The following is a 14977-nucleotide window of genomic DNA, read 5'->3' as shown; positions in this document are numbered from 1 at the left end:
CGTAGCTATGCACTTTGGCTTTTTCCTTCAGGTAGCTTATCTAGACTCAAGTGATCTTAATGAGAATCGGTGTCAGAAAAAACAGCTCCCTTTTGCTTGTTTTTCAGGTGAGGTGCAACTTTAGCAGAAGTAGCCTTAAGGCTAATGAAACCAGCTGTCACTCATCTCCAACCAGTGGAGGCTGATGGGCCCAACTGGAATGTAACTTGAGTTGTGTTTTTTTTCCTGTAGGTGGGAACAAGGAGGTATATGGCTCCCGAAGTGTTAGAGGGAGCAATCAACTTCCAGCGAGACGCCTTCCTGAGAATAGACATGTATGCAATGGGACTGGTGTTGTGGGAGCTAGTCTCCAGATGTAGAGCAGTTGATGGTAAGAATAAAGATTGTCTCGTCCCTGGGGAGGGCTCTGTTTCAGCGTGGTTTAGTGTCCAGAGAATGGGCCTGGCTTTGTTTTAAACAAACAAACAAAAAAATCAATGGTGTATTTTTATTAAGCAGCTAACCTGTTTTTCACTTGCTTGTTTTTTAACATAAGCTGTCGTTCTCTGTAGATAATAACCTTTGTAGTGTTCAAATCTCAAAGTGCTTTTAATTACGCTGGTTACACTGCAAATGGGCTGAGAACTCAGAGGGAGAAGGAGTGGTGGATGTCCTTTAGTCCTGAGCCTGCTCTGTGCTGCTCTCCGTGGCACTCTGCATTCCTGTGGGTGACCAGGGCAGGCTTTGAGCTCCAGAGAAGAGCTGTGCTCAGCTCCGGCTTGGCTGTCACACCTCACTTCTGCAGGGCAGTGTGGTAGCCTCAATGTAAAGCCCCTTGAAAGTGAAGCACCTTGGTGAAATAGCAGGAACACAGGGCTGAAAGGATCTTCTTGGGTCAGCAAGTCCGTTTCCCTGCTATCATAAATTTTGAGTTTTGCTGATCAAGCTCTCTCTCAGCAGTGGGCTGAGTTTGTTGTTCCATCTACAGCTTTGGAGGATCTCACTTTCTCCTGAATGATCCAAAAGAATGAACTTCCATGGTGTCTCCTTTCTCAGTTTTTTTATCCTAAAATGATGCTGCAATGTGGGGCATTTTTTCTGTCCAAATAGCACATCTGCCCTTTGGTGACACCCCTCACCGTTTGCAGGATCTTGCCCCTGGTCAGAGAAGCAATCGTTTCATTGTAGTAGCTCCAAGGCTGCTTGCTCCAACTGCTTTCCTCTTGTGTAGATACGGGTGCTCTGGACTGGCTATCAAGTTAATAAATTAATAGTACCTCACCTGGACTTCAAACATTTTTGTTAGTATTGCAGTAGCGCCAAGGACCTTGATTATAATTAGGATGTCTGCATAAGTATGTGGTAAGAGAAGGTGTTTCCTTCAAAAAGTTCCTAGCTAACCAGATAAAATGCTGGAGGAGCAGGGAGGTAGGAGCACAGTGGGGTGAAACAGTGGTACCCAGATCACTCTGCAGGTCTTTGTTAGATGTAGGAATAACCTTTCTCTGTTGAGGCCCCCCCAGATATCCACTTGGATTTTTGCCTGTCATGTTTGTGATCTCCTTCCAACTCTTCTCAGGCAGCAGCTGGCCGAGATGCTCCAGGTGTCCTACACAGCACCGTTAAATTGGAGGAAAGGCTTCCTTTGGGATGAGGGGTGTTAATGCTGAACCTCATTTGCACTTTTAGCTCAGAAGTGATGTTGTCTAAATTGCGTCACCTTATTTAACAGATCTGCTCCATCTTTGTGGTCAGAATCATGTCTGCTGGCTTCAGTGACCAGTGACCCTAGTCCTGATGTGTGGAGCTGAAAGGCAGTGAATGTAACTTCAGAAACAGAGCTTTGACTCAATTCCAGTTGTGGGATAGCTGGTGAGCATGATTTGGCTTGGAGACCACCAGTGCAGCTCTTCATAGCCTTGATTCCTCTTGGATGAAGAGGAAGGGAAGGTCATGAGCGTTATTTTGCCATCCGTTCTAGCGAGTGTTTCAGTTTGGTTTAGTGACTGACATTGTGTCAACAAGAATAACAATAAGCTCTTTCAGTGATTTTTTTTTTTTTTTTTTTTTTTTTTTAGAGTACCTAAACATCATGTTCTTGGTGTCGCAGTTCATGACTAGCTAAAGTGGTCAGCTCTTTTATTTTAGGCTGGAAAGGCCCTCTTGAAATATCTCCACTCTTGAAAGAGATCACTCTTTGCTACTGAGAAACCTTAAGTGATGCTGCGGAGCACCCTGGGAAAGCCCATCAGTTAAGCCGGGCTGCCATTTGTGAGAGTGTCTACGCGTTGCCAAAGGCCAAATGATGTTTCAATAAGCAAAAGTTATTGCTACGTCCAGCGTCTGCACTGATTCTTAACAGTTGTCTCATTCCCGTGGCCCAGGGCGGTTCACAGCCATAAGTGGTATAACTAAAGCGTTCAGAAATCATTTTGCACTTAGGAGCTGGTACTTGGGACAAGTGCATCTGGCTCCAGCATGTCAGGGCTGACTCAAACCTATGAACAAGCCAGATCACAAAGCAAGAAATTATAAGTGTTGTATGCTTGACCTTGCTAGTCAGTGCCTAAAATGAAATTATGCTTATGCTGAAACCTTTGTCGAAGTTATTGTGTGTTGAATTGCTATGTTAAAATGTGAGGAGGATGGGCTGATTTGCTCTTTCTGTTAAAATAAATCACGGACTACTCGGCAAGCCTCCTCAAGGAGAGCGGTGGGATCAGGAGGCCCGGCTGAGGGTTCGGATTCGTAACTCGACGAGGTGGAAAATGCATGGCCAGACAAGCAGCGGGGACAGCAGAGTCCATTGTGCAGGAGGAATGTAAATCACATTTGTCTGCAGTGACATGTGAACTTCAGGGTTTGCTGCGGTGGGTTGAGGTTGCTCTGGAGCCGCAGCTCACTCATGCATGGGGAGGATGCGGAGATTTCTCCTCTCTGCGGAGATTTCTGTACTAACACGGTTCTCCATGTGCACCTTAGGTCCAGTGGATGAGTACATGCTGCCTTTCGAAGAAGAAATAGGTCAGCATCCATCCCTTGAGGACCTGCAAGAAGTGGTGGTTCACAAGAAGATGCGCCCCGTGTTCAAGGATCACTGGCTGAAACACCCCGTACGTCCCTCCTGGTTAATGGTGGAAAATGTTTTCCTGTGTGATGGGAATGAGGGATGTGGTTGTGCATCACTCGTTAGCTTCAGAGGGAAGCTGACCAGTCCACCCCGGTGTACGGATCTGCTCCCTAGTACTAGAGACAGTCAGCGCTGGGGAACGAGGGATTGCTCAACACCTTCATGCTCCGCTTTCCATTTGTCCCTTGTATTTAGAGAGTAAACCAGCTGATTAAAGTCAGCCAGTGCTGAACACGGAGCGTGTGGTGGTTTAGTAGGTCTCCTTTATATAGTGAAAGAATGGAAAATAAAGTCACTTTCATTAAGAAAAAGAAAACGATTCATACCATTGGAGACGTGTTCCTCACAAGCTAGATAGCATGCAAGACTTGAACAATTTTTTAAGGAAAAATTAATTAGATCTGAAGGCAAGCAGGCAATGAAGGAAAATGCAGCATGGGTTTCCCAGAGGTAGATCATTTCAGGCTTGTGTTTTTAATAAAAGAGGTGATGTTTTTCAGACTGGGAAACTGAGCAGACGATGAAATCTCACAGGGCATCAGTAAGAAACTAAATGCCTCTATTCTGACCAAACTGCCACGGTTTTGGCCGGACTCGGGTGTACTAACTCATTGCCCAGAAGTCAAGGAGAGCTGCGGGTTGTAGATAAAGATGAGTGTTCCAGTTCAAATGAGGGTTCAAATAAGAGTTGCGCTGTTCCAGCAGTGTTGAGTTTAGTTATTTTGGGGATATCTACAGAAGTGATTGCAAACAAAGCAAGGGTTTCGTAGTAACTGATAGGGTGCTGCCAGGTCTCAGGGTTTTATCACGGGAATTGTAATACTTGATGTCTTGTCTTTTTAAGCTTTAACTGCTGAATCTCAGGATGTATTTTGATATTAAAAAAAGTACTTATGGGGCTATGAAAAAAAAGCTGGATGTGACCAAGCCCTACAGCTCTAGAAAGCAAAACCTTAAAAAAAAACCAAACCACATATTTAAAGTATTTTTTAAATCTAATCTCACAATAATTTGCATACCGTGGAGAAAATTTTCTTAGTTTTTCTTGACAGTATTAAGCTGTGTTAAGTGGACCTCCTCGTCCACTGCAAAGATGGTCCCTGGAGCAGACGTTGTTGCTGAAGGTGCTTTCTCCCCCTTGTTGTCCGCAGGGCTTGGCGCAGCTCTGCGTGACCATCGAAGAGTGCTGGGACCACGATGCGGAGGCTCGGCTCTCGGCGGGCTGTGTCGAGGAGCGCATTGCGCAGATCCGCAAATCCGTAAACGGCACTACCTCGGACTGCCTCGTCTCCATCGTGACGTCTGTCACCAACGTGGACTTGCCGCCCAAAGAGTCTAGTATCTAAGTCCTGGTTCACTTTTGTCTTTCCAGACTCAGTGGATTTAAAAAAAAAAAAAGTTGAAAAAAAACCCCACACAAAAAAAAAACAAAAACACAAAAATCCAACAAACACATGAATGCAGCTGCTATTTTATCTTGACTTTTTATTATTATTGTTATTATTATTATTATTATTTTTTTGGATTGGATCAATTTTACCAGCACATTGCTCTACTGTATTAAAAAAAATGGACATTTCAGCAAGCATTCAGGTGCCGACTAATGAATGCAGAAAAGGTGCAGGTACCTCAGAACCTCAACAAACTCACTTCAGTTGTTTTTGTTTTATTCAGTTTTCTGGGTTTCTCTTTATCGGTCTGTCTTCTGAGCGGAGCATCTGTGACGTAAAGGAAAACCACCTACCATCTTAGAAAACGCAATGCTGCAAACTGTGGAGGAAACTTAAGACTGTTATATAAAGAATACACCTTCCTCAAAAGGATTTTTTTTCCCCATTTTGTTTTGGTTTTGGGTTCAGTTCCTTTTTTTTTTTTTTTTTGGAAGTGAGCTTCAAAAAAAAACAGCAGATGTGTCTTTTACGGATCTAACGGGTGTCATTGTAACATGGAAAAAAAAGTAACTGGGCGGAGAATGTTAATTCTTGATGGTAGAATTGAAGGGGGGAGCGTAGAATAGGGGTGGGGAGAGTGACGTTGGACTTGGCAGCATTTGGGGAAACATCATTTGCTATGGAGCTACTTCTCAGGTAACCATTAGAGGAGGGGAAGGACATTTCTGGGCAGAGTATTAACAGCTGCAGTGTACGGAGAAAGCCGAGTTAAAGAGCCAATGGTTGTAAGCAAGGCACTAGTTCTTTCTTCCTCCACTGTCTTGGGCTTGGGTGGTAAAAGAACAAAGCAGAACTATAATTACCTTTTTATTTTTCGACTCCAGATAATAGTGGGAAGGACGCTTTTAAGCAGTGTAATTGGAAGAGGTGGGAAAGTGTGTTCTCAGAAGCACTTTGGTAAAATATTGGTAGACGGGAAAATTTTTGCATCTCACTGTAAGTGCAAGTCAGTTCAGGAAATTCAGCTTTGGGGTTGATTATCTGTCAGCCCAAGCTACTGGTGCAGATGGTGAAAAGAAGAGAAGTGTGAAAACTGGCTCTATAATTTATTTTTTTTTCCTTATTAATTTGGGGCTGGGGGGGGTGGAAATACCTGAACCGGTGGCAGATGGCTCCTGTAGCATCCGAGAAGCCTACGAACTGCCCAGTTGCAGGTTGCAGAGGCAGCTGAGCAGCAGCAGTGATTATCGCAGCATCTCTCCAACTGGTTTCTTTGACGCTGCTTTCTCCTTACTCTGTGACGAAACTCTTTTGTCTTAAAGTGGTGCATATTCTAAAATACCGTTACTCTTATTATGCCATAAACTCGCTCTAGTCAGTGAATGTTCCTAATGCTGCTGATTCAACATTGAAATATTTTTTTAATTTGCAAAACATGCAATGTTTAAAAAAAAACTAAAAAAAAAAACCACAAAACACACACACACACACGTTACGTGGCTTCCGAGGTTTAAACTGAAAAAAATTAAAAACTTCATGACCACAGACCACCTCAAACCAGAAATACCTCAGAATTTTCTACTTGTATGAGTTTTATTATATATTTTGTTAGTTGTGTTGTCTTGTAGTAAGTATATTTTAATGTAAGTTGGCTTTTATGACAAGGGAGTTTTAAAAAAAGAAAAAAAAGAAAAAAAGTTCCAAAATCTTTTAGGAAGTGCTACCATTTTTTTTTTTGTTTTATAAAGCACCATTGTAAATAACTGTATACAGTTGTAGAATAACTGCCTATATAAGGTACCTGGGCATTATTCACTCTTATTTGTGAAGGCTGTTTCCATTCTGTGTTATTTTTTTGGTCTGTTTTAGTGAAAGGACAGTACATCTTTTTTTTTCTTTTTTTTATTATTATTTTTATTTTTTTTACTTTGACTATAACATGAATTCTGTGTCTTGCTAGACTGACAAAGTTATGTCCATTGGATGGCCAGAACTTCTAAATTTTTCTTTGTGTTAAGCCAAAATGCAGTCCTAAACTAATCACCCTGTAATGAAATTGTAAAAAGTCTGTATTATATAAACGAATTGGACTTCTTGCCACTGCCAAATTATCAGTGTGCACCCTTGCACAGATATAATTTATTAAGCAAACAAAATCGTTAATTGGAGAAAATATAAAGAAAATTGAAATATATTTCTTGAAAAATATAGCTTTAAAACCTAGAGGTCACAAATGAGGACACAGTCCTTTATCTTGAAGAGACATTAAGATAATTGCCTTAATTTGTCTATCTGAATAAAGTCTTAACCTATTCTTTCAAGTTACTGAATGTATATTGCATATTAGTATGTACACACATGTAACTGTATTTCCGTGTGTAGGTTTGGAAGTTTCTGTTTCTTGATGTGCTTCTGTTGAGAACACCTTGACAAAACCAGACAGAACGATACCATTTTGACCCAGCCGATGTCCCTGGTGGTGGTTGGCATCTTTGGGCCCGATGCTGCAACATACCTATGCTTAGCATTAAGCGTGTACGTAGCTCTTCTGGTGTCATGACATTAGGCACTCACTTAATGTTAAGCATGGTCATAAAGGTTTGCAGGATCAGTATTTTTCATGTTTAATACATTTCTGCACTGAGATTTATATTAAAATGTGACTATGTTTTAGAAGTGAAGTGATGTAGGGGTTGGGGTGGAGCGTAGAGCAGTTAAGATTGAGTGAATACTTGTTTCGAGGTGGGCTTGCTCCCATTTCCCTGGGAATGGGAGCCAGTTCATATTGCTGCAGAAAGAAAAAAGCTGTACTGTCTTTTAACTGTTAATATCTGTTTGCTGTTCTGGATTTTTTCCTTCAGCATTATGTATTATGGCTAAAACAGGCTTATTACAGCAGTTGCTTTTTTATCCTGATTTCTTTAAGAAGCTTTAAAGTATTTATTGAAAGTGCCATATGATTTTAATAGCCTATTAGACAGTCTCTGAAATCTTCTCTTTTGAGAAAGCATAAACAAAAATTCTCACGTGTAGCTTATCTTGCTGCGGGGAACTGCACGACCGTACAAACTTTGACCAAATGTTGATTGTAAAGTACTACATCTTCCCTGGTGTAATGGTTCCTTATAGATCATCTTGTCAACAGGATTCAGAAACTGATTTTAAAAAGAATTTCCAAATTGCCTGTGTACTCAGTTACAAATTTAAATGTATGTAGGTATGTGTGTCTTGCTATCGCAGCAGAGAAGGAAATCCTGAACTTTTGTTTATTTAAAAATTTGTACCAGTTTAGCTGAAGCTGTTCTTTTAAACTGGTATTTATTTATTTTATTAATGAAGACAAGCTCTGATGAACTTATTGGTCTTTCAGCACTTGAGCTGTCAAGCAGGTAGTTTCCTCAACGCTAATCTAGCATTTGAACTCTCATTGACAACATGATTTTGGTTCTGTTCAGTACTGCAGAGGCTTTTTCTAAGTCAGCAATCGGGCACGTCCATAGGTGTAGCTGTAATAAGCATTTGGGGCTCTTTTCCTCTTAACACTCCCTTGAATATGATGGGTACAACACCTCTTACGTTACTTCCCAAGCACTACGTTTCACTTGCCATTCAGACTTAGAAGAAGTAGCTCTTCAAATACTTTGCTGCAGAATTTTGTCGTTGACCTTCCTCTCTCTTGCGTGGCAGTTCTTAGGTGAATATTAACCTTGAATGTCCTGGATAAAAATTCTCCTTGACTTCAGGAGCCAGGATTCCCCTCTCTTCGGTGTAACTCCCTTTATGAATTTATTGCACAGGCTGGGCTGGTTTCCTAGGTAGAGGAAGTTTTAGTTCACATTTTGAAACTGGAAATGCCACAGAAACTAAAATTGCTTTTTTTGAGATGAGAGCGCTGTGACTTGCTAATGAAATTGCATTAGTACAGCAAGGCTGGAAATTGTATGTGGCTCATGTTGACATACAGGTGCATGTTATAAGAGATGGCTATAAACCAGTCTAACCATCAGTTAAATAGCAGCAGGCTTATAGTTTGTGATCAAGGATTTTAACTAGTCCTGATCATAAAGTTTTCTCTATTGAAGACAAAACCACTTTTTATTCTGCCTCGTTCTTCAGCTGAAATTCTCTTACAGAACATACTATGCTAGATAAGGTTACACCTATGGAATTGCTGAGATCTTTGTGTATGTTTGTTTCGAAGAGAAGGTCCATGAGTGCCCCCCAGTAACTCCACTGCATTTTTCTTGGGTCTCCTGACTCACTGCTGTTCCCACTTGTTGGTTTCGGTAGAAGCAGGAGAAGCCGTGGGTCCACTCAGTGCAGCGTTGCTGGGGGGGTATTTCCAGGTTGGCTGGGTCAGGCCTTGCCATTAGGAATCCTGATCCCCCTTCATATCACAGCACAGAAACTGGGGAACACACATTTTATTCCTTGTGTGCTACTTTCTAGGCAGACTGTCAGAACTTGCCCTGTTCTGCAGGGGAAAGGTCTGGTTTCACTCAGTATGGGAGAAACTCTTATTGCAGAGGAAGGTGCTGGTTGATAATGTTGTGACAGTGCTGTTGTTGCAGTCCTCTTCAAGCCACACTCCGCTTGAGAAGTTGCTAAGCAGGAAGTGTCCCGCAAACTATTATCACTTTTACATACAGAATATTGTTTGGTAACATTGTAAATAAAATAGACTATATAATAGAGGAAAATAAGGACATTTTGACTTTTTTACTTTTGGAAAAATATATATATATATATTTTAGTTACATATACAAACAAAAATTCTACATTGTGTGAGAATTCTTTTATACCACAAATTATTTTTGTAATGTCTAATATGTTTCTGCAGGGAAAAGGGAGAAAGGTCTGTGTACGCACAGCAAATAAATAAATAAATATATATATATAATGTTTAAATTAAGTGTGCACTACATCAAAGTCTAGAGGATAGAACAAGTTTAGCCTGAAACCAGTTTGAGGAGCAAGTTTGGATGTACTTGGACATGCTTTGAGGATGGCACTGAGTATATGTTTAGGTTATCTTGCATGTCGCATCCCTTCTGCTAAAGATGCTTACTGCTTTTCTGTGACCATCTTCAGTTTAAACAGGAACAGTTTTTTCATGTATTCATGCGAGTATCCATGTGTGAGCAGTGTGTCTTTTGGCATATGCCGTGATACTGCAGTGAGTTGTGAAGTCAGGGTGTTAAGAATTTACCGAGACCAAATAGCCAGGCCGATCTCGCTCGCCGCCGTATCCGTTTATAGCAGCTGCGTCTGCTGCATTGACAATATGATCTGTAAGGAGCTGTTGCCAGTAGAGTCCTGATAAAACCAATTCCTAGAAGTTCCTTCTCTCTCAAGTGACACAACTAATCAGGCTTCACCAGAACACGCAGATATGTGCTCTGTGTTCCCAACGTCAGATTTTATGGTCTGGGTCGGAGGCACTAAAGAAAAGGAGCACTGTCATGTCCAAACTCCTACTTAGAAAAAGAGCATTCCAAATTTGCATAACCAATCCAAGGTATTCTAAAAGTATTAAAGAAAAGTGACTTAAAATGTATTCTTTTCACTTAAGCTAACTTTTCCCATTGGACCTAAAATCCACTCTGGTCTTTTTTGGTTCCCTTAACCTCAACAGCATGGTGTCAGTGGGGTAAGAATTACTGAAAAAAGCTTTAAACCAAACAATACATTGTGCTACCTTGAAGCTGGTTTGACAGTGTGCCTTTTGAAATTAGCGCTTAAACGACTTCGAGCAGGCTCCTGTAATTGCCGAGTCCTACATCTGTGTTCTTGGTGAAGTCCTGGCCCTGTGGAAGCCAGGGGGAGACTTGCCATCGAATTCTGTGGGACCACGAGTGTGTGTGTGTTCCTGGAGCACTTTCTAAACATACCTGGTCCTTTACTTACATGGGACTTCTTTTTTAAAACTCTAGTTTTAGGGTGACGCTTGGTTCCCTGACTGAAGTACTAACCTATCGAGTAAGCAGTAATCCTTTTTGTCAGGACGCTTCCACAGAAAGAGATCATACTTGTGTTATGTCCATCCAGCTGTTCTGAAATGTAACGCTGTTCTGTTGTGCCTTTATTTTTCCATGTAAAAGCAACTGCTGTAAGCTTTTTTTTTTCTTTTACTAGTTTTTTCTGTCTGAAAAAACACTTTTCATTGCCCAGCTGTTATTTCTGGATGCAGTCTGTGATCCAGGTATTTCAAGAACCAATTACCTCAAACCTCATGTTAAACAGTGTTGCTATCTGGATTCTCCTTGATACTACAATATTGTAACATACACAAACAGGAACCTTGCTATATATGGGTGTTTATATATATGTATCATATACATATATACACGTATATATATGATATATATATGTAAATGGAAAGTGATCCCCAAGGACTGAAGGAAAAAAGCAAAACTTTTTTGTTTTCCAACATTGAAACCAAAAGGGCTTCTCTGAAGCTCTATAATGGCATTGTGCTGGATACATATCAAGAAAGTGTTTTCTGAAAAGTGCTTCCTTTGTTAACCTTTTATTTCAGTATTTTAATGGGGCAGATGATGTGATTAAAACACTATTTCTGCATTTTTTGGCCCATTTTGAAGGAGAGGCCTCTTAATCTTTCCAGTTGTTAAAAAACAACAACAATAAAAAAAACCTCAGTGTACAACATTCCGGTAAGGTTTAGTATTGCAAAACTAAAGCATGTTCTGGGAAGACTTCATAGCTTCTGTTTTTGTGAAAAGGAAGGCATTGGCCATACTTTATTCAACTTTTCCACTGCTTTGAGGAACTGGAGTTTAACCAGTACCCATCCTAGTCAATTAAAATCCTAATTCAGTAGTCACTGGCATCTCTGCATTGCCACCCCTGTTAAAACATCCCCCCCCAAAAAAACCCAAACCAGCCCAAACCAAAAATCCAACCATGACAGAGGAATAGGGGGAGGAGGTTGGGGCATTTCATAGCTCCTGAAGGTGGACTTAGCACCACAGCAACTTTGTGGATAGCAAAAAACATGTTGGCAAGACCGAGAACCTGTCTGGCCCTTTCCTTTTTCCAACTACCTTCTTGCAAGAACCTTCTCGTAAAAGCAGACCTTCAACCACAGCGACTTCTCCTTAATGGTACTTTCCCAAAGAGAATTCTGTTCCGGATATATTTTCTGGGGAAAAACAAAAAGTTAGACCATTCTTTTCATTAATGTTTTACTGTACACATTCCCCTCCCAAATGTCTGTTTTTAAAAAATGTATCCATGTAGCTGACGTAACATTACGGTCTGTATTTTACTTGGACAAAATAGTAGCCTTCCATCCCAATAGTAATGAATTTACTATTACTAGTAACTCATTTAATTAATTAATTACTAGTAAGTAATTGTTAGTAATTAATTTACTATTACTAAAGGAACAAAAGGAGATGTTTCTCTTCCCCCGTTTTTTCCTTGACTGTCAAATGTTTCTATGGCTATTGATGGTTTATGATTATCTTTGGTAAATCATTTACAAAAGTACTACAATCTCCCAGAAGGAGGCATTTTGCAATGCTGCTGGCCTTCCAATGGAGTAACTGTGATGCAAAAGTCAATCTGTTGGTGGATGAGAATTGAAGGAGGTGGTTACTGCAAACTAAGTAACATTCTTAACCTCAATTCTATGCCATAAGTCCGCACAATGCCATTGTCAATCTGCTCAAACTATCTCCTTATGAATTCTGCATGATCCTCATGATAGAGTTGAAAGCCTGATCTTTCACCTGTTAATATTTTCACATTTGTCCTTAAGTTTGACAAATTTTATACTGTAAAGTTGACTTAAGTACAGTTTGATGTCAATTCTTGTGGAAAGAGCTTTCTGCATGTAACATTAGACACATACAGTTAAACAACACAGCATAGTACAAAACTCACAAGAAAATGTTTTGGCACCAGCAGAAAGAAATCTCACCCTAACCATTTGTCATTTAAAACCATCTTATTGTAAGTTTTACCAGCTACTTCTAAATTTGTGCTTTATTTAAAGAAATAAAATAAAAATCCTAAGACTTGTCTAGCGTAGTGAAATATGTGTATATCAGTTTTAGGATAAATAGCTAAGTCTTATTACGCTGTGTTACTTAACTTGTATATATAGAGTATACATAAGAGTTTGCAGTAACCTGTTTCTCCAGGATTTCCAGTTTGAATGGATTTAAACTCAAACTATGAAATTACGTAAATGATTTAGAAGATTGCAGAATAAACTGAGTGTAAATTACAGGAAGCTCTATCAGATGGTGAAATAATTTTTAAAGAGTCTTTTGGTCCTTGGCTCAAATTCAATAAGTACTGTTTGTATACCAAGATATGTGAAATGTAAATGTTGTAGGTTATATTTCACTCTTGTAGCTATAAAAATGTAGAACAGAGATAGCTTGTACTACTGAGTTAACAAAAGTTATACTAAAGTATCCTGTTAAAGAAAAAAGTATACAGAGAGTTAAGCTCGTTGCTGTAACCCCTTTTGGATTGAAGTGTGCTGATTTTTTATATATATATATTTTATATATATATATTCTGCAAAAGTATATATATATATATAAAATGTATACATAAAATGGCCTAATGCAGACATCCATTGTATTGCAGTTATGAAGACATTTTGGAAAGAACATTGTATCATAGTTCATGAATTTGCAGTGGATCTTTGTTCCTTTTTACTGTGGTATTTTAGAAATGAGTCTCAAGTTTGAAATTAGATCTGCCAAGTTGGAGTTTTGCTGCTTCAGCTTTGCACTGGGTGTCCGAATAAACCAGTATGAATGTAGTATTTGCCCTGTGTGAAGCAGCTACACCCCAACAGATAGGAGGAAAAAAACTAGAAAGAACTATTTCAAGTTTATCTTTTTGTATATGAAAATAAACAGTAAATTACAAATAATTGCTTCTCTTGTTTGTGCGACGTTAAAAATCACTGTTATTTTATTGTCTTTGGCATCTAGCTGGAGTATTTCCTTTTTTATAGAAGAACGTTTGGTGTTTTCATGGCATCTCTGCTATCCAGAATCCCTGACAAAATCCCTGCAGAGGCATAGCTGAGGCCTCTGCTACCCATCATTTGCTAACTCCTCCAAAGGGAAGAGGGAATTGGCTCGAACTGCTGTATGCTTTTAAGTGTGTGGCCTCTTGCAGCACTGTGGTAACGCTGCTTATCATTCCCAGCAAAGAACTGTTCACATAGAGCATTACGTGCATGTTAAGCTGTATCAATAAAGTCCAGCAACTAGCTGCAACTGGCAGCGACTGGGGGTTTGAATTAAATCCCAGGACCGTGCAGTGAAGTGTCTGCCCTTCCTTTCCACCAGCTCTAGCAGAGGAGCAGAGAAGAGAGCAAGGGACAGTGATCACCTAAACGGTTCCAACCTGATTTACAAAAACTTGCCTGCTACTACCTTAACAATTGCTGGAAGTGAAAGTTACGCTGTATGTACAGCTGGTGTAAGAGCCATGAACAGTATGAACAAGCATGCCCCTGTTCATGATGTGCCCACGGCAACTGCACAGCCAGGTCCTTGACAAGGACGGCTGGATATTTCCTCGGTCGAGGGAAGCTGTTCGCAAACACACAGTGTGCACAAGTACTGCAGGGTTCCCGGTTGGGGAAGTGGCTGTGAGGTACCTGCCGTCAGGGCGAGCGTCGGACCTGGGACTGAGATGCAGCTTCCATACGCCATGGGTTTGTTTGGGTTTTTTGGTTTTTTTTCCAGTTTCAGCTGAGCACTAAACAAAATTCAGGGAGGTGAGGGGGACTGGGCCTGCAAAAATACTAAAAAAAACCCAACAAAAAAGCCTGAGCTCGCTGTACTCATAACAACACAATGAGCTCTGTAATCCCCACAACGTGAAAGATTCCCTCAGCCACAAACTGAAGCGTGGCCAGACCTCTCTCTGGGCAAGCTGCCCGCAGTAAAGTGATGGCGTGGCGACACAGCCTTCATGTTTTGGCGTTTTCCTTTGCTAAACTGGTCCTTTTTTTTCAGCAAAAACGCCTCTTGCTTGGTGCTGGGCCGGAAACGCTTACAGTGGACCCACATGAGGCGACTATGATCATTAACAGGCACCTGTGGGGGAAAAATAGTAATAATCCAGCTGGTGTTTTTCCTGATAGAAAGCCTGAGGTCAAATCACCAAGAGGTGACTAAACCCAAGCCCGAACCATCCTTCGGGGCTGGAGCCCAGGGCCGTTGCCCCTGGCCTTGCTGGCGGGGGACTAGTTTAGCCACCCCTCTCCGGGCGGTCCCTGTAGTCCCCGAGAGGGCGAGCCCCGCGCCTTCGTCCTCCCTTTTCCACAGCTTTCGGGCAAATCCCCCTTCGCTCTTTTCCTCGCGTGTGGCCGCCGCCGCCGCCGCCGCGCTGAGGCGATGCCTCTGAGGCGATGCCGCCATGGCGGCCAGGCGCCTGCACCGCCGCGGGCGGGCCGGCAGGGGGCGCTGCCGCCGCC

The 14977-nt window shown here is 41.2% G+C and overlaps 1 protein-coding gene across 1 annotated transcript in view; it reads left to right on the top strand.

The window, feature by feature from the left end:
- ACVR2B (activin A receptor type 2B) overlaps positions 1-4455 on the top strand; it is a 97539-nt gene extending 93084 nt beyond the window's left edge. Inside the window, exons 9-11 of the mRNA XM_075044868.1 lie at positions 232-370; positions 2962-3092; positions 4261-4455. Of these exons, the coding sequence (XP_074900969.1) occupies positions 232-370; positions 2962-3092; positions 4261-4455 (465 nt within the window). The remainder of the gene's footprint in view (positions 1-231; positions 371-2961; positions 3093-4260) is intronic.
- Positions 4456-14977: the final 10522 nt, after the last annotated feature.

The sequence above is a fragment of the Buteo buteo genome, chromosome 2 (assembly GCF_964188355.1).
Source record: "Buteo buteo chromosome 2, bButBut1.hap1.1, whole genome shotgun sequence".
Classification (NCBI taxonomy): Eukaryota; Metazoa; Chordata; class Aves; order Accipitriformes; family Accipitridae; genus Buteo; species Buteo buteo.
This window is presented reverse-complemented; position numbering and strand designations above follow the sequence as displayed.